Here is a 21,313-nt window from a genome sequence, read left to right on the forward strand (position 1 = left end):
TTTTTCTTGTTATTCTGTTTCTTCTTATTCTATTATCTTTGTACTGTTTTTAATTATATTGGTTTCAATTCTTACCTTTATTCCTTCCTTCTACCTATTTTGAGTTTATTTTGCCTTCTTTTTCTAGGTTCTTAAGTGGAAGCTTAGATTACTAACTTGAGTTTTCTTCTTTTCTAACATAAGCATTTAGTGCAATAAATTTACCCTTCAGCACTGCTTTAGCTCTGTCCCACAAATTTTGATATGTTGTACTTTCATTCAGTTAAATGTATCTTTAAAAATTTCTCTCGAGACTTCCTCTCCAATCCAGGGATTATTTGGAAGTGTGTTATTTAGTTTCCAAGTGTTTGGGAAGTTTTCCCCTTAACTATTATTTCTAATCTGATTCTATCGTGAACAGGGAAAATACTCTGTATGATTTCAATTCTATTAAATTTGTTGAGGCTTGTTTCATGGGCCAGGATATATTTAGTTGTTGAGTTCTGTATTTCTTGTCTAGTTGTACTATCAATTATTGATAGTCTCAAACTATAAACATGGATTTGTCTTTCTCCTTTCAGTTCTATCAGTTTTTGGTTCATGTATTTTGTAGCTCTGTTGTTTAATGCACACACATTTAGGACTGCTAAGTCCTTTTGGTGAACTGACCCTTTTACCATTATGTAATATCCCTTTTGTCTCTGGTAATTCTCTGTGCTCTGAAGTCTACTTTATTTGATATTATTATCAAATATATCTCCTGCTTTCTTTTGATTATATAAACAAGATTGTTTTAAGTCGCTGGTCTTTTAATTTCCAATCAATTTCCAATATCTTGCATTTGCACCCTCCTCTTATCACAATTGCTGGTTTTGACGTCATATATGCGTGCAGATGATTTCCTACCTTTATGTTTGCCTTTACCAGTGAGCTTTTCCATTCATAATTTTCTTGTTTCTAGTAGTGGCCTTTTCTCTTCCGCTTAGATAAGTTCCTTTAGCATTTGTTGCAAAGCTGGTCTGGTGGTGCTGAATTCTCTTAGCTTTTACTTGTCTATAAAGCTTTTGATTTCTCGGTCAAATCTGAATGAGAGCCTTGCTGGGTAGAGTATTCTTGGTTGTAGGTTATTCCTTTTCATCACTTTAAATATATCATGCCACTCCCTTCTGGCCTGCAGAGTTTCTGCTGAGAGATCAGCTGATAGCCTTATGAGAGTTCCCTTGTATGTTATTGCTTTTCCCTTGTTTTTAATATTTTTTTTCTCTGTCTTTAATTTTTTCCAGTTTGATTACTATGTGTCTTGGAATGTATCTCCTTGGGTTTATCCTGCCTGGGACTCTCTGTGCTTCCTGGACTTGGGTGACTGTTTCCTTTCCCATCTTAGGGAAGTTTTCAGCTATTACCTCTTCAAATATTTTCTCAGGTTCTTTCTCTCTTCTCTTTCTGGGACCCCTATAATGCAAATGTTGGTGTGTTTAATGTTGTCCTAGAGGTCTCTCAGACTGTCTTCATTTCTTTTCAGTCTTTTTTCTTTATTCTGTTCCATGGCAGTGATTTCCACCATTCTGTCTTCCAACTCACTTATCCGTTCTTCTGCCTCAGTTACCCTGCTGTTGTTTCCTTCTAGTGTATTTTTCATTTCAGTTATTGTATTGTTCATCTCTGTTTGCTTGTTCTTTAGTTCTTCTAGGTCTTTTTTAAACATGTCTTGCATCTTCTCGATCTGTGCCTCCGTTCTTTTTCTGAGATCTTGGATCATCTTCACTATCATTACTCTGGATTCTTTTTTGGGTAGATTGCCTATCTGCACTTCACTCAGTTGTTCTTCTGGGGTTTTATCTTCTTCCTTTGTCTGGGACATATTCCTCTGCCATCTCATTTTGTCTAACTTTCTGTGAATGTGGTTTCCATTCTGCAGGCTGCAGGATTGTAGTTCTTCTTGCTTCTGCTGTCTGCCATCTGGTGGATGAGGCTGTCTAAGAGGCTTGTGCAAGCTTCCTTGTGTGAGGGTCTGGTTCCTGTCCACTGTGGGGTGGAACTGGGTCTTGTCCCTCTGGTGGGCAGGGCCATGTCAGGGGGTGTGTTTATTGACCAGCTGTGTGCTGAGGAAGACTTTAAGCAGCCTGTAGGCTGATGGGTGGGGCTGTGTTCCCACCCTGTTGGTTGTCTGGCCTGAGGCGTCCCAGCACTGGGGCCTATAGGCTTTTGGGTGGGGCTAGGTCTTGGGGAGGAAATGGCGGCCTCAAGGAGGGTTCACGCCAATGAGTACATGCCAGAGCTGCTGCTTCCAGTGTCTTTGTCCCCACAGTGAGCCACAGCTGTCCCCTGCCTCCACGGGAGACCCTCCAATACTAGCAGGTAGGTCTGTCCCAGTCTCTTATGAGGTCACTGCTTTTTCCCCTGGGTCCTGGTGGACACATGACCTTGTGTGCACCCTCCAAGAGTGGAGTTTCTGTTTCCCTCAGTCCTGTGGAGTTCTTGCAACCAAACCCTGATGGCCTTCAAAGCCAGATTCTCTGGGGGCTCCTCCTCCCATTGCCAGACCCCCAGGCTGGGAAGCCGGACGTGGGGCTCAGGACTTTCACTCCTGTGGGAGAACTGCTGTGGTATAACTGTTTTCCAGTTTGTGGGTTGCCCACCCAGCGGGGATGGGATTTGATTTTATCACAATTGTGCCCCTCCTACTGTCTTGTGGCTTCTTCTTTGTCTTTGGATGTAGGGTATCTTTTTTGGTAGGTTCAAGCATTTTTTTTTGTCGATGTTTGTTCAGTAGTTAGTTTTGATTTTGGTGTTTTTGTAAGAAGGGGTAAGCTCACGTTCTTCTCCACCATCTTGCCAGCCCTTAAAGCCATGATTTAATCTAAGTCTATATTATTTCAAACCTCACTTTTTGTAATGTTGTGAGCACCCTGTGAACAAGTCCCTAACATTTATCAGGAATTAAAATATCTGTTATGTTATACTGGGAGGTATAGTGGACAGGTAAGTCAAATCAGCCATGAAATAAGCAACTATCTGTGATGGTACCAAACTCCCCAACAAGGGACTGGTCAAGTTGAGATATTCAATTACTTAATAGGAATGGTACAATTGAGATTGAAGCATTTCATGAGTAGCTACAAGAGTGACCTTCCAAAAGACCCTTAATCCCAGAATGCTGGGATTCTGTGCAGGGCCAATAACAAAGCCCTGTGGCAGGCCACCAGGACCCCATTCCACCTAGGTCACAGCACACTCATGGATACTCTTTGAACATGGTTGTTAAGTAAAGCTACATTTCAGCCTAAATGTAGTATCACTCCGTCTTCAAATCCTCCATTTTGAGCAAAAGAATATTACAAGAAAATGGTGAAATAAAAATCTTCAGTCAAAAGTTTTTCTCTAATCTGGTAATTTGACAGAAAAGAAAATGCAGTTCTATCTTGTCCGAACTATTCTGGTGAACACATGCTAGATCTATATAAAATAATTTCCCTTTCAAAGAATTACAGATTATCTATTTTTTAAAAGTGATAAAATATTGTCAGAGATTGAGGTAAATACATTTTATTGCACTGCAGATGTTAAAATAGATTTTCTTTTACTTTAAGTATTCTTGCCATGACCTCCACTTTTCTTAATTCTTCAAAGATTACTGATAATGGTTCAAATATGTCTTCAAAGTATTTCAGTTTTCTGGATACTGACGTATGTGCCCACTAATAGTAATTAAGTACCCTATGTTTGCCCTTATATTTTAAAAAATCTTACAAGATCAATCTGTGATTAAATTGAGATAATTGAGAAAACAGCAAAAAGTATAAAGAAAATAAACACGATTCTTTATTCCCTTTCAGAGATAACCATTGTTAACACTACTTCCAGGCTAATTTTCATTTAAAACATATATAATTTTTAAAACTAGGAAAATAGATTGTATGTGGTTTCTCTTCGTGATTTTTCACTTAGACTATATCATACGCATCACCTCTTGGGATTACAAAGTCCACAAATACATCATTTAAATTATGGCATAATTTCATCAAATGGACTTATTTACCCTATTATTTCCTTTATTATTAGAAATTAGTTCCCATTTCATATCATAAATAATACTGTGATAAACATCTTTATACAGACCTCTGATCCCTGATTCCCTTAAAGCTTAAAAGTAGAATCATGAGTCAACGAGCCCAAGTTTATCAGGTGTTTTACTCACTTTCCCAATCAACTCCCAAATTAATTATATCAGCATTGAGTAAAATTTTCTCCAATCCTAATCAACCTGAATGAAAATTATATTTTGCTATTTAATTTATAATTCTTTAAATATTTGAATAGTTGAAACCTTTTTACTATATTTGTTGGCCATTGATTTTTTTTTCCTATGCATTGTTGGTTCACTTTATTTTTCTACTTTATAGGTAAAGTGGTTTCTTACTAATTTTAAGGGCTTATTTTATATAAAGAATACAAATTTGCTTTATATTCTTCATATATTTTGTGTACATTGCAAAAAAAGTTTGTCTTTGCACTGAATTTTATTGGAATGAAATTTTGGAGTAGTCATATTTCAAACTTACTCTCTAAAATGTCTTTCATTGCTACTTTTCTTAGAAAAATCCATGGTCATTGGAAGATTGGTTATAGTTATATTTTCATGTACGTTTTCTAGTAATTATTTAGAGTTTTCATTTTTTAAATAATTATTAGTTGATGTTCCTCAAAATAGCAGATTTTCCACCAATGATATTTTGAATAATCAGTTCCTTATATAATTGGTTTGTGACCTTTACTTCCTTTGTTTTTACCTCCATCCCATTCATGCACTGATTCAAAAATATTTACTGAATACTTAACCATGTAGTGGGTTCTGTTAGGGAGGCATCTGGGATATATTAATGAACAAGGCAGACAAACTCTTTGCTGTCATAGATCTTACACACCAAAATTCAAGGCTATTATAATTGAATGTTTTATTAATAAAGAATACTCTTTTTCAATATTTTCATTTCAAAGTGTATTTTTTGGTATTACTATTGCCATTTCTGTATTCCTTTACCAAACCATATCAATGTATTTTAGCTGTCTCTTTTAAGTAGCATGTACTTGGATTTTGTCCATAAAGTCAATCAAGAATAGTCTTTTATTAGGAGAGCTTAAAGCACTTAGGTATAGTACTATACCTACTGTTTGACAGTATCATTTGTCATCTTGTTTTATTGTTTTATGCTTCCTTTGTAAGCTCTTGTTGTTGTTGTTATTATGACTACTTAGTGAGTCTTATGAGCCAGGCAATTGGACTTAGCACATGAAAGTTAATACCTATGAACATTTTTGAGTGTTTACAACATGCCAACTACTGTGCTCTAAATGATATTTTTTCATTTAAAACTCACAATCCTACTGCATGGATACTATTTTGTAGAAGTTTTATAAAACAAAAAACTTCTTTAGTGATTATAAATATCAATGAAATAGTATATATTCCTTCACGTGTGATAAATTATGCAAACTTTTATACTTCTTTCCCACTTTGAATTATTCACTAGAATTAAGTAGATCTAAGATCCAAATAATGTTATAAATTATTTTGACTGCTCTTTAGATGATTATTTTTGACAACTGCATTCAGTTGTAAACACCATATCTTACTGGTTACATTGCTTTTGAGCAGTCCTTTAAGAAACTGCTTTCCCCTTTTGAATTATTCATTTTTATTCACCTTTCTGTGGGAAGAGTATATTTTTACCTAGAAAGATGTGTGGATGGTACTTTTCCTAAATTTCTGCATGTGTAACTAGGCACAGCATTTCCTTCTTGGCCTGTCTATCTTAAAATTCATGATTACTTTGTCAGTACAGATTCCACTTCTTCTATTTCATCAATTAACTCTTTTTGTAGGTCAAGTTAAAGATTAAAGTAGCAGAACACCCTTTCTCCACTTGCTTTCTTATTTTTCTATCCAGTGGCCTGACCTAAATAAGGCCAGTATTGGACCTGGACAAGAAGAGTTAAGCCTCAGGCGATGGCTTATTATTTTACCTACATCTCTGATGCTGCTACCTTTGTGCAGAAGATGCTGTGCTCTTTCTGTCCTGATTCTTGGCATGGCTATGGCTCTCAGGCTCTCCAGTGTCTTTGATTTTCCATTTCCTCCTTACCAGGCTGGTTTCTTTTTTTTATTATTTATTTATTTATTTATTTATTTATTTATTTTTGGCTGTGTTGGGTCTTCGTTTCTGTGCGAGGGCTTTCTCTAGTTGCGCCAAGCGGGGGCCACTCCTCATCGCGGTGCGTGGGCCTCTCACTATCGCGGCCTCTCTTGTTGCGGAGCACAGGCTCCAGACGCACAGGCTCAGTAGTTGTGGCTCACGGGCCCAGCTGCTCCGCGGCATGTGGGATCTTCCCAGACCAGGGCTCGAACCTGTGTCCCCTGCACTGGCAGGCAGACTCTCAACCACTGCGCCACCAGGGAAGCCGAGTAGGCTGGTTTCTGATCACCACTAACAAGACTCCTCTGATTTTGGGCCTCATACCTGTCTGGTCTTTGCTGCTTACCTGCTCACCCTGCATTTGACTCATGGTCCCATCTGATACATAGTACCTTTGGGTACCTTAGTTTTCTACCACACTCATATTTCTAGTCAAATTAGAGTATGAATGTAGGCTCAGGAGTTCAAAGCCTGGCTCAGCTTCTTGGTAGTTAGTTGATCTAAATAAGCCTTTATAAGCCTTGATTTCCTCATCTACAAAATGCAGATGATCACAGCATCTATCCCAATGTGTTGTGAGGACAGATAAGATAATCAACATAAAGCCTTTAGGCACAATGCCTAGTCCACAGGAAATAAAAAATATTAACAATTATTAACCAATATTTCAAATAATTTATTATTCTTCCCCACAATTCTTAATCATAATTCTTCATATATTGTAGGAGGGGGAAAAAGCCAGCTTTTTCAAAAGGAGTAATTTGGGGGGAATGCCCAGTGCTGTATGACAAGGTATCATTGGCTCTTCACCTTCTAATCCCTCATTCTATATTTTATGTTTAATACATAACATAAAGCTCATTGAAAAGAAAAGAATATTTCAATCATTAACTGTGTTTAGAATAGGAAGCCATTTCTTAACCTGTTGAGAGAGAGAATTTTTAAGGTGGGTAATTATATTGACTTTGATGACTGAGAGTTATATTTTTACCCTATGTTTATACTTCCAGTATCAGTTTAAAAAACTTGGTAGTCATACATAATCACACTGATATGTGTTAGAACAAATAAAATGTGATATAAATATTCTGAAACTATACCACAATTTAGCAGATTATTTATCAATAACCAACAACCTCCTCAATTAAATTACTAGAAACCACCACAGCAAAACAACTGCTAATCCAGAAAATAGGAAATAAGGGAAATGAAAGATGTATAAAAAACATTTGGGAGATATGGAATCTATCCCATGTGTGCTGTAAAGAGCTCGTAATTTAAGAATGCCAAAGCCCAAGTGTGTTATGAGGGTCTTTCCTCAAAAGTGACATTAATTGCATATCCCACAGATGCTTATTATGTATTCTATTTATATCAAAGTATAATATGTAGTCGAATATATACAGATTCAATATATTTAAGAGTGATAATAAAACAGTTACTCTGGCCTAGCAAAAACTGTTATTTTTAAACTTCAATTTTTGGTCTTTTTATAAAAGAGTATTTATAGTATTAAGTATTAAGAAAACAGTATTGAATCTTTGTATTTGAATCTGCTGTGATTAAGGGTCTTTTGGACTCAAAACAAGACATATTCAGGGATGGAATTGTAACAGTAATATTTTAGAGGCTTCTGCACAAAAATAATTCCCAAGTGATGAAATCACAGGACATTCTTATTCTCATATTAAAAATGAAGATACCAGGCTTCCCTGGTGGCGCAGTGGTTAGGAATCCGCCTGCCAATGCAGGGGACATGGGTTCGTGCCCCGGTCCGGGAAGATCCCACATGCCGCGGAGCGGCTAGGCCCGTGAGCCACAACTACTGAGCCTGCGCGTCTGGAGCCTGTGCTACACAACGGGAGAGGCCGCGACAGTGAGTGGCCCCCGCTCGCTGCAACTGGAGAAAGCCCTTGCACAGAAACGAAGAACCAACACAGCCAAAAATAAATAAATTAATTAATTAAAAAAAAAAGACAAAACAATGAAGATACCAAACAGCAACTCTTAGAAATTACCTTGGAAAGTTGGAAATGATACAGTCAATGTTTTATTTTGGAAATTAGTATGCATGCACTGACAGGCCCCTACAGAACTTAATTTTTAAGAAGTCTAATACTTATCAATAACTGGCAAGCAAAAGACAACTCAAGATGTTAATTATCTGAATTAAAGTAAAAGAAATTTCATTTTAGGTGCAACAGGAGTAATCTTTCATAAAGTTAATGAAAAACAGTATAAATTACTTTTAGGAAATATTATTTTATAATATCACTTAGAAAGTATTAAATATTTCATTGCAAATTAACTTTGTTTAACCTAAATAGTAAGTTGATTTAACATTTCCTAACAGAAAAACCAGCTACAATTATCCAGGAGATAATGCACTAAAATACATAAAATAATCACATTAATAAGCAAATTATTATATAACATTCAAGATTTCAAGGGATCTTACTCCCATATTTCAAGATAAATATCATCAATTTATTTAAAATTAAGATAAGCTAATTTGGAATGACTTTAGCCAATGTTTGTACAATTAATATTTTTATCCTATTTATTAATTCTAATTGTTAAATACATTTATTAGCAAAATGCAACAAATGCATTTATATATGCTACATCAGGAGACTCCCACATATATTCTCCTACAAAAAACAGAAGAAAAACTACTTCTAAAAACAGGGTAATTATAAAATCATTTTCTTAAAGGTAACCACACCCATATCAGAGGGCAGATTTAAATAAATTTTAATGTATCATGCAACTGCTAAGATTGACTAAAATTAGAAACCTGGACTCAATATGGGATATAATTTCATTTTGCTAAATAACCCTTTCTCCACCATGTAAACAACTTTCTCCCAACAGCAACAGACAGTAGCGTCAGCAATTATTTAGACTAATATTACTTGCATGATATAAAAGAAACAACTTCAATTCATTCCCATGAGATAAAGACCCACAAAATTTATTACCTTCAAGGACATAAAATTATTGTGCCAAATTGCTATGATCTGTTTCTAAAAGTTTACTCTCCACTTCTATACTATCTCTTGAGAAGCACTGGTGCAAAGGATAACTATTATGTTTCCACTTAAGTAGAAGCTTGTATGCTTCCGTGAAGCAAACACAGAAAGCCAAAGCCAGAGCTGGAAGGGTTCATGAATCACATGGTACATCATATTGACAGAGCCATGATATCTTAATTCAGTAATTATAATGACAGATAATGACAACAAAAGCAGTGCTAAACATATATTGAATGTTTATTCCAAACTGAACACTGATTTTTATATATTATGATTTAATTTTCATAGGCACTCCATGAAGCAGGTACCACTATTTTTCATCTCCATTACACAGATGAAGAAACCAAGGCTCTAACTGGTTAAACAGGTCTGCTTCATTTCAAAGCCTGTGCTTCTAACTGCTATTTTATATTATACTGATATTATCCTTCGGGCCCAAAGATTCTAACAGTCATCAATAGGAAATATACAGGTGAGCAGTACAGCTTAGGGTAGCATAAACACATAGGAAAATTCAACCACACTGTCCCACAAATAGAAATAATAAAATCAACTTTAATAAGTGATATGAGTAAGTAAAACTCTTACACTATAAAATGTAGTACAGCCCAATTAAGAGAATGAATGACTTCTTCAAAAATTAAAACAATTACATATTTTTAGATAATGCAGATGAGATTCTATACAAAAATAAAGGGATAACTGAGTCAACTATGGTTACCCCAAGCCCTAATTTTGTTAGTACAGCTGAAAATAAAGTTGAAAGGATTAAGAGTAATTATGTCATGGATCATAGAATTTTATTGGGAAGGTGCTGGCTGGATATCAAAGAAGCTCTATGAATCATTATTATGAAGAGAAAGCTGATGGGAACTAATGTCTGATAAGGAAACCAGAACACACTAGTTATAAATCATTGTACCCAAGTCCATGCCACGACCACCGTAATGTGACGCACCAGCTTGGCCAAAGAGGTAACAAACAATAGAGCATTCAAAGAAATGATCGACGTGTCCGACGTTAGTTTCTTTCTCCAATATTTAAGACCAATTTCTAGACTCGCAAAAATTCTTGAGGCTATAAAATGGATTTCTGTATTTGAGTAAACCAATTCTTTGAGTGCAGAGTAGAGAGGAATATAGAATCAGCCTCCTTACCTTGCCACTAGGTATTGTAAAATAAATTTTTACTCTATAATCACAAATATATTAGCCAGACTTCGAAGTGTAAGAAATGCCAGTTCATTAATAACGTAGAGTGCTGCTGAGGACCCATGTTCCCCAGAACTTTCTCACTTCCATTGGGAATGACGGAGCTGCTCTCAGTGATGAAATCAAGCTTAAGTCACAGAAATGAAAACAGGCATCATGAAAACAGGAGAGCAGAAATATGAATTCATATTCATTGAGCATCTACTATGTATATCTCAGTAACACCTTCTCAATTTTCCATGTTCTATCTGGTTGAGAGATGGGATTTGCAGGAAATATCTACCAGGAATCTGCCCAGCACCAGATATAAATGTGATATTGTTTCTATTTAAAGGATTCTTTTGTTGTCTGTAGCACTACACAACTAATTCATATTTATTAAAGTTGCTATCTTTCTAATTTGCCTACTCATATTATAAGCCACTGAATGCGTACACACACACAACACAACACACACACACACACACACACACACACACACATCTAAGGGTAACTGGCTCCATTTTCTGCTATAGCATGTTACAGAAGTCATCTGGCTGAAGATGATTAATGCATTATTTTCACTGTGAGGGACATTTATCTTACTTTTAGAAATGCACTTCTGAGGGCAGAGCAGATAAGCACACTATAAAATGGAAAGAACGTGAATATCTTACAGGATAGTTTGGGTTCCGGGCTGGCTTCACTGTGTACAACCAGTGTGACCCCGCACTTCTCAGAATGCTTGGTTTAATGATCTGCTGTTGCCATCTTGAAATTCCCACTAATTTTTTTTTAAAGGGCCATTCATTTTTATTTTACACTGGCTCTGCAGATTATAGAGCCAATTCTGCCTGGATTTGAATTACGACTTCACTGTTCAATATGTGTAAGTTTATTGTAAACCTTAGTTTCTTTCTCTGTAACAAAGGGGTCACGTTAGATGAAATAGGACATCTGAAAGCAATGAGCACAGAGTCTGGCACACAGAACACAAAAGGAGATATGAAATGAAATGTAGCCGGCATAGCTCTTACTCTTACTTCTATGAATCTGAAACATATAGAAACCACCATAAATCATAATTAGGTGTTGCTGAAATTTAAACTTGAATACTTACAACCCATATATCTGTGGTGCAATTTCTAGTCTGTTCAGGTGCATGTAAAGCTCAATATCATGCTTCTTCAGTAGATGATCCTGGATCTGGTTGACTTTAGTAACAATAGCAACTGTTGGCCCCAAATCCTGTGGTCTAGCAAAGGGGATAGGAGTCATCAGGGTTTCTTTCCCCTAAACACAGGAAAAATGGAACATGTATTATTTCAATGTGAAGGTAACAAACACATGGACATTATTCTTGAACGTATTTATCAATGGAAGTTTAGAGAAGAACCAACAACTACTTTAACCAACTCAGGAAAAAAGCTTAAAATGTGGGACCATAAACTGATTGTCACATAGATGACTGTGCCCATAAAGGCCAGGAAACATCTTCTAAAAATTTTCTACTTGTATTCCCTCGACCAGTTTATCTGGTGACATTAAGTCTTATAAGATATTTTGGCTAGAGGTAGTGGTGGCCACTAGTCTATCTGTCCATGGCCAGTTTGTCTCAGCAGCAGCCATAGTACCTAAATGGCACACTCTGAGGAAAATATATTTCTTGTAGCATAAAATTTAAACATGAAAAAAAATAATTGAAAACTGTCTTACTTTGAGCTCTCAAAACTATAAAAAAGTCAAGAAATAAAGCAAACCAGTACTAGAAAAGAAGACATCCTCTAACTGTCCTTTGATCAATTTAAATAGCTGGGTAGAAAGATTTTTAAATTCTTCAGACCAAAAATGTAGCTGACTTAAAAAAAAAAAAAAAAAATCTATGTGGGCAGTACAACTTCCGTTCCTGCCACCCAATATTAAGAAAGATCTGTAACTCCTTGTAATGCTTTCATGTAAACGTCAACTACCCCTCAAGTCTGATGATATACTCTAATATATTATGTCTGACCTTTCTTCTGATGTTCAGTTCCCAGTTTCTACCTCTCTCCAATACTGGGATTTATAGCGTCTTCTTTCATGGTTATCTGCCTATCACTCATCCTCAGTCTACTCTAGTTCAAATTCTTGTTTCTGTTTCACAAACGCTGCTTTTGCATACAGTTCTGGTCTCAGTTTAATCTCTACTTACATGCAGTTCCCTGAGTGAGCTCAGTCATTCACAGTGCTTCAACCAAAACCCATTCTCCAAAGACTTCCTAATCTGTATTCGTAACCTAGAACTCTGGAGTGCTTCCCACACACTCAAATGTCGGCAAAGAATGTTAGATTGCCAAAGGGTCTCGAATTCAGCAGGCCTGCGACTGAGCTCCTCACCTTCCTCTTGAAAGCATGTTCATCCTTTCCCACGCCTACCTCAACCCATCCCCCAATACGAATACGTGGTTTGCCAATTTTAGCTCCTCAGAACCACTCCGGGGACTCTGGCATATGTCTCTTCTTCGGCGCGAACACCCTGACTTGGGGCCCTAATCATTCCTTTGCTCCTCATCTTGCTGCCCCCCCAATTTAGCCTGCTTTAAATCCATCTTCCCAAATGCCTGGTGATCTATCTAAAGCAGGTATTACATTATGCCAGATTGCCCTCCTTAGACACTTTTTTTTTTTTTTGGCCACGCCGCGCAGCACACTTAGTTCCCCAACCGACCAGGGACTGAACCCGCGCCCCCTGCAGTGGGAGTGTGGAGTATTAACCACTGGACCGCCAGGGAAGTCCCTCCTTAGACATTTTTAATAGCTCCCCATTATTTTCACTCTGGGAAAAACAAAACGAAACAATTCAAATGCTTTAGCCAGGTCGGCAAGGCTTTCCATCATCTAGTCAGCCTCTGTTCTCACTGTGCTTCCAGAGATACTGGGGATGCCATTCTTTTACCTGAAATATCCCCTCCCCAGTGTTTCCACTGAGGAGCCCCCATGTATATTTTAAGATTTGGCTCAAGTGCCAGGTCTAGTTCATTATCCTCTTCTCTGCTCCCACAGTATGTGTTTCTACTTCTCTTCCTCCTAAACTGTGAGATCTCTGAAAGGAATAACATCTTCTTGTCACTGGACCGGATTCAGGGGTATAAAGATAAAGAAGGTAAAGCTCTTGCCCTAATCATGGAGGGAAGAATTACACAGAAAAAAAGCTCAGAATTCTGCGTGAGAGCTGTGACTAATCAGGCTGGTAGAAAGCACAGAAGAGAGGAGGGGAGGGTCCTGTGTCAGTACAGGGAGAAGGGGCTCCATCTGTCTGTCCAGGATCATTTCAAGTCTTAAAAAAGAAACACAGCCCTTTGGACTTCCTACAGTGTCTGCCCTAGAGTATTTAGGTCCAAAGGACATAAGACCATATTAATCTTTAGGGCTCAATTCACTGTTGTTAATTTGTATAGACAGGAGAAAGGGAAACCTCTATATTGTGCTCATTTATTATAAAAATAGTACATCCAAAACACCTTTTTCTGATTTTGTAACATCTAGTACTCTCTTCAAATAATAGGATGCTTTAACTTAAAAAGATTTCCCCTGAGCTCAGAATACTTTATAGTAAAATCTCTTAAACTTAAAAAACTTGAAAGTAATGTTTCTGGTCACTTAATGCTAAACAGCATAGCTTATCTAACAGTAAAAAATCAAAAACAGTGAAGATAGAGTTAAGGTAAAACACTTCCTTATCTTCAGGATTTCTTATTATAAAGAATGCTACTTGCATTTAACATATATGATCAAATGAGACAGCCACAACTACCGATAAAACTAGAAAACTTTTCTAACCACTTATTAGTGGTACGCAAAGTGTGTTCTACAGATCAGTGCCAGGCCACAGACTGAGCAATGCAGCAAGATAATGATTTCACACCATTACGTAAACCAACACACTGCTTCCATCATCAAGAAAGTCTTATTATAAAAAGTATGTCGCTAAACTAGCCAGCATGCACGGTGATATGACTGAATTTTCTGAGGAACTAGAAGACCTGCACGATGGAGTGATACATCAATTTCTCGACTTCTTTTTAAAAAGATGATCATATCATGAAAAAGAACAAAAAGGGGAGGATGAAAAAGGGATTCACTAGATACGCTTTTTAGGAATATATTATGCACTGATACACACAAATAATTAATATAAATTCTCAGAGGTCACATCTATGTGTTCTTTGATAAAATAAATGTCTTTGTGCTATCTTAGCCATTCTCATGACATGATTCAGTGAAAGCAACATGAATAAGTAAAAGTAAAAACTGGCAGCCCTCTCATTTTTATCATTCAGTTTCTCAGATGTTGTGAATCAGTTATAAAATACAAAATGACCACTGCGTAAAACGATCATGAGGCCTGTTAATTAAATGTCTTCAAAAACTCTGCTCAAAATCTGATGTTCACATAAGTCTATGACTCCATCAGATCACCTGCTGAGAATACAGAGCTACTGTTCATCACACATGCTTACAGCAAGCTTCCCCTGTAACAACCCTTACGGAATGGAGCATGGTGATATACAGCTGGAGTAAGACTTTATCACCTAAGCTCGGGGTAGACAAACTTTCTCTGGAAAGAGCCAGATGGTAAACATTTGAGACGTTCCAGGTCATACAGTCTGTGCTGCAACCACCCAGCTCTGCCTTTGTAACGAGAAAGCAGCAGAAGACAGTAAGTAAACAAGTAGGCATGGCTGTATCCCCAAAAAACTTCTTTTATGGACATGGAAATTTGAATTCTATATAATTTTCATGTCACCAAATACTATTCCTCTTCTGATATTTTTTTCAACCATTTAATAATGTAAAAGCCATTTTTAACTCACAAGCTGTACAAAAACAGATGGCAGGCCAAATTGGCCTGCAGGCAGTAGTTCGCCCTGACCTCGACCAAAGGCATAAAAAGCATTAGTTATCCATCTCATTTGCTAAGAGGCGGAGTGAAGGGACTGAGTAATACATGGTTTCTAACCAGAACTCATTCAATTATACTAACATAAAATAAATTAGTCATATAGAAAATAATATACCAAAAACTCTTAACAACAGCCCTTGCCAGAATAATTTGCAATTTTTCCAATATTGTGTAATAACAATGAAAAGACCATAATGATCTCTAAGTTAGCATATACGGTTGTTTAAAATGACAGTTAATTCGGCAACACCACTCCTAGAGATATGCCGAGAGAATTGAAAACATACGTTCACACAAAAGTTTGTATACAAATGTTCCTAGCAACATTATTCTTAATAGTCAAAAAGTGAAAAGAACCCAAATGTCACCAACTGAGGTATGGAAAAACAAAATGTGGCATATATCTATGCAATGAAACATTATTTAGCCCTGAAAAGGGATGAAGTACTGACACATGCCACAACATGAATGAACAGTGAAAACATTATGCTAAGTGAAAAAAGTCAGTCACAAAAGGTCACATATTGTATGATTCCATTTACATGAAATGTCCAGAATAGGCAAGCCCAAAGGAACAGAAAGTAGATTAGTGATGCCAAAGGCTCTAGGGAGGGGGAAATGGGGAGTGACTGCTAATGGGGCTAGGATTTCTTTTTAGGGTGTTGAAAATGTTTTGAAATTAGACAATGGGGACATTTGCACAACCTTGTGAATATGCTAAAAGCCACTAAATTGTACACTTTAAAAAGGTGAATGTTATGGTATGTTAATTATTTCACAACAAAAATTATACTTAAAGAATAAGGGTAAGAGGGAACCCTCCTACCCTGTTGGTGGGAATGTAAATTGGTACAGCCACTATGGAGAATGGTATGAAGGTTCCTTAAAAAACTAAAAATAGAATTACCATGGGATCCAGCAATCCCATTCCTGGGCATATATCCAGAGAAAACTCTAATTCAAAAAGACACATGCGGGCTTCCCTGGTGGCGCAGTGGTTGAGAATCTGCCTGCTAATGCAGGGGACACGGGTTCGAGCCCTGGTCTGGGAAGATCCCACATGCCGCGGAGCAACTAGGCCCGTGAGCCACAACTACTGAGCCTGCGCGTCTGGAGCCTGTGCTCCGCAACAAGAGAGGCCGTGATAGTGACAGGCCCGCGCACCACGATGAAGAGTGGCCCCCGCTTGCCACAACTAGAGAAAGCCCTTGCACAGAAACGAAGACCCAACACAGCCAAAAATAAATAAATTAATAAATTAATAAAAAAAAAAAAAAAAAAAAAAAGACACATGCACCCTAATGTTCATAGCAGCACTATTTACAAAAGCCAGGACATGGAAGCAACCTAAATGTCCATCAACAGAAGAGTGGATAAAGATGTGGTACATATAGACAATGCAATATTACTCAGCCATAAAAAAGAATGAAACTGGACCTACAGATTGTCATTTGAGTGAAGTAAGTCAGAGAGAGAAAGACAAATATCATATGATATCACTTATATGCAGAACCTAAAAAAAGGGTACAAATGAATTTATCTACAAAACAGAAATAGAGTTACAGATGTAGAAAACAAACTTATGGTTACAAGAGGTGGGCGGGGGTAGGGATAAATTGGGAGATTGGGATTGACATATACACACTACTATATATAAAATAGATAACTAATAAGGACCTACTGTATAGCACAGGGAACTGTACTCAATACTCTGTAACGGCCTATATGGGAAAAGAATCTAAAAAAGAGTGGATATATGTATATGTATAACTGATTCACTTTGCTGTACACCTGAAACTAACACAACATTGTAAATCAACTGTACGCCAGTAAAAATTATTAGGAAAAAAAAAAAGAATAAGGGTAAGAGAAAGTAAGGATAAATGGTATTGATGCTAAACATATAAATTCAATTTAGTGATGCATTAGTAAAAGCAAAACAACCTATTTGACACAGAGTTTATCTACATACTTCCGTGCCTATCAACTCACCAGGACAGCACAGATCAAGTAGATAAATACTCTTTTCATTCAAAGTTTGTAATAGTTTTTAGGAAATTATATTGCATGCATAATATACACACATATAAAAGAAAGTTTCTATTTATTTATATGAAAATTTTTATATTACCTTTGTAACTCTGTCAATAATTAGAGATATGATTTAGACCCCCAGTTCAAACTTACTCCACAGGTATCCTTATATTTTCATTTTTTTATAGTGATAATAATGGCTTTTATTCTCTATGTTGTTACTGAAATCATTTGTTCCCTCAAATATATTGAAAAGATCTGTACTGTAAGATTTACCTTTTGACCATCATGCTCAAAAGTAGAAAACCAAGGTTCAGCAGTTTCCATAAGTTGTGAGAACATTGCACTAAAAATTAGAAAAATAATATAACGCCAATGTTAAATCTTCATTAAAGTAAAAATGGCGTAAAAAAATAAAAACAGAAAGTTTTTGTACTTACTAGGCATCATGTTCCAGATACTCAGGGTTCAAGAGAGTTTTCATTTCCTCACTTAAAAAAGCGATACAGTCAATCAGAATGTGTAATTTTTTAATTGAAGGCGATGCAGAGGTTGCCTTATTCTATACTCATAAGCCAACTTTCATATAATGTGTAAATGAAAAAAAGTTAGCCTTTTTTTAATAAAAAGAGCAACTCCATTAACAAATGAAATCCTTTCTTTCTATAAAGATCAAAAACAAATTAGCTGCCTGTCTGTACCACAACGAGGCAACTATCTAATTGTTCCAAATAACAAAAGTGAATGTGACAATACATTCCCTGAATGCGCCTGATCTAGAATCGACTAATTATTCCACAATTTATCACTTGTCCAAAAACGAAACAGAAAATATATAGTTACTGGTCAAATATCCCATATTAAAACAGTAATTTATTTTCTTTCAATGGCTTCTATTTTTATTATGTTTTAACATCAATTAATCAGTGACAGCACCTCTTCCAAATCTATTTTAGTGCTGCTTTTACTTTATAGAGGATTGAAACAGTTAAAGAAGCATGTAGAACTCATTTAAAAGCTATTTTTTTAAAAAGCAATTTGCAATCATGTATACTTTCCTACGGGGTATATTCTGCATATGTGTTTTTAAAAAGATAAAACTGGCATGAAAACAGGATCCTGATACTAACTGCAACCTTATCATACTTCAGAATAACTGAGGCAACAGCAACTAAGATATGGCTACTATAGTCAGATCCAACAAATTTAGTATAATTAGAAAAACTCAAAGGGACTACAAAATACTAATCTACAATATAGTAAACAAAAGTTGATTTGACAAATGCCATAATATATGTTCAGCAAAATGGATGGCTACATTTGATGACTAAAGATCATACAGATAAACACATGAAATATTATGTTAATCCGTTATTTTCGGCACAGAGAGAGGCTAGCCTGTGGAATATTCCTGAGGAAGTTTTATAATCCCTCAGCTCTCCATTCCCAAGATGCTTCCCGGCTGCCTCTCTGGCCCATCTAGTTAGGGTATCTTAAGTTAGAAAATAAATTCTAACAATCGGCCTAAGTTAAATACAGGATATACTAATTTATTATCTCCAGCAAATAACTTCAGTAATTGTATCTCAAAAACATGAGAAGTCATTTTGTTTCTTTATACTGGGGTGCTTTGGGGGACTGTTCTATTTATGAACTGAACTGAGTCTGGTGAGGACAAAATGTCTCACACATGAGGTTCTCTTACAGCTTACTGTGAAAGAATGGGTCACTGGAGGATAGAACGTATGAATATTAACAATCATCAGCACTTTGCCATTACAACAAAAATTTCCTCTTCTTGATCCATCAGTTACATGTCTTCCTTTGGTACAGCTCTAAGACTTGCAAAGATATTAAGAATTCCAAGTTTGCCCCATAGCTGAAATGGGATTACAGTTATTAAGTGGAATTAATAATGAGGCACGTGAAACACAACCCAATGTTTACAATTTACAAAATACCTTCAATATAAAAGGTGTTGAGGTTAAAAAAGGATTACAGCAGGGCTGACAAAATAGATGGAGCTCATATACAAACTTGCCTTGGCTGTGCAGACTCGCTGGCATGAAGAAAGGCTTGGTGGTCGCAGTGGAGGGTGAAGACCATTGGAGCCAACAGCTCGTGCATGCCCTGAAATAGAGAAAGGGACGGGGGCGTGTCCAGACTCCACTGGTGGACAGAACGGGCTCAGCTAAGAGCCTCTGCAGCTGATCCCCATCCCAGGTATTTTCATATTATACAGAAGAGCATAAACATAAAAACCTACAAAGTGAGATTTTATTTAGTTTTAGAACTTGACTCCAATTCTACCACAGCAGGTATTCTTCTTTAAAACATGGAGAGCAGCTCTCTTTTAAATGACACAACAAACAATAAATCGGCATGGTAGACAACCTTGCACCTGTCAGTTGCTTCAGGATGTGTACTCATAAATATGAATTTCATTTATGCAAATTATAATCATATGCTACAGTATAAAGATCTGCAGTAAGAAGGGCAACTAAGAACTGTAGACCTAAGGAAATTACATCCAATGTTTTCATTATATAATGGCTCAAAATTAGGATGTCTGTAGATTTAGGAAGAGCTGAAGTCAGCTAGCTGGAAATGTTGGATAATAAAAGAAACAACCTTTAGCAGGTATGAGAGAAAACAAAGTTTTTAAAGTACGAGTTTCAACATGTTTAAGCCAAGATGGCCATAATTCTTTTTTCCTGTCTACTTCAACTACAAGGTTACTTTTCAATTCATTTAGTGATTTCACCAACACAACTTTCTTTTTCCTTATATTGTGTTCACCTGTGGATTACATACATAGGCATAGAAACAAAAAGGTATATTAGGTACTAAGTTGCCTTTCAAAGGGTATTATAAAAATCCATTATTTATCCATTCTTGTGAGGAAATAAGATATTCCACATCAGTGACCCGCCTTGTTAGTTAAGATTTTTTTCCCTACTTAGGCATCAAAAACATATTTTAGCAAGTTAAAAATGGACTGTACTCTTTTCTGCCTCTTAAAGTGAGTCACTATTTTCCTTTTGCCTACGATGATCTTTTACAAAAAAAGAAGACAAAACCCCGCCTCTACAGGAAATAACAATAAAATACTGAAGCCGAGAGAAGAGAGAGTTTTTGCCAATGGGATTAGACAAAATCTCCTGTAATGGAAGGACAGCCACACGGACCTCTGCACAGTCTGGCAGCTCTGTGCTGTTCGTAGGACGCTAGTTATTATCATAAAGTAATACAAAAGGAAACTCTATCAGAGTTCATTTATAAGTTATCACTAGCCTTGAATGAGAAGGACTTAATTCCATTTTTACAAAATAATTTATGATCCATTGACAATTTACTTGTGATTTGGGACAAATTACCACACATCACTTCAATTTTTTTAGGTGACCGTCTCCTACTAAACAAATCTTGAAAAGACTATTCCTTAGAAGAACTTGGTACACACCCATAAAGAATGGAATTAAGTGTTGCTAATGTGCTTTAAAATCATTATGAGGGGTTTATCTTCTAGAATAATCTCAAATTATCCCAAAGACCAAGTGACATAATTTTAATCATGAAAGTAATAGTTACTTATTGCACAGAACTACAGAATATCTAAAACAAAAACAAAGGAAGGAGGGAAGGCAGGAAGGAAGGGAAAGAAGGCCAAAAGAGAAAAGAAAGAAAAATTAAAACTGCGATAGATATCTTTGCAATAATCTTTTTTGCTTATTTCTGATAATTTCCTTAGGATAAAGTCCCTAGAAGTAAAATTTCTGGGTAAATGAGTTAATAAGACATTTGATATATATAATTAACCTGCCCTTTAGAAATAATTCCCTCACTTTAGGGCATAAAAATCACCACTTCACATACCCTCACCTTTATTTGTAGCGTTTTTTAAAAATACTGTCAAATTTTACAGTCAAATAATTGTTT

General features: G+C 36.3%; 1 protein-coding gene across 20 annotated transcripts in view; it reads right to left on the reverse strand.

Moving 5' to 3' along the window:
• The window catches only part of TBC1D5 (TBC1 domain family member 5), a 530,543-nt gene that overhangs the window by 196,541 nt on the left and 312,689 nt on the right, over positions 1–21,313 (reverse strand). For all 20 annotated transcript variants that reach the window (XM_082392668.1, XM_082392665.1, XM_082392670.1 and 17 more), the window contains 4 exons: positions 19,416–19,504; positions 17,815–17,865; positions 17,651–17,720; positions 11,519–11,691 (listed from right to left, as the gene is read on the reverse strand). In XM_082392668.1, coding sequence (XP_082248794.1) covers positions 11,519–11,691; positions 17,651–17,720; positions 17,815–17,865; positions 19,416–19,504 — 383 coding nt within the window. The remainder of the gene's footprint in view (positions 1–11,518; positions 11,692–17,650; positions 17,721–17,814; positions 17,866–19,415; positions 19,505–21,313) is intronic.

Source organism: Balaenoptera borealis (genome assembly GCF_965194805.1).
Source record: "Balaenoptera borealis genome assembly, chromosome: 5".
Taxonomy (NCBI): domain Eukaryota; kingdom Metazoa; phylum Chordata; class Mammalia; order Artiodactyla; family Balaenopteridae; genus Balaenoptera; species Balaenoptera borealis.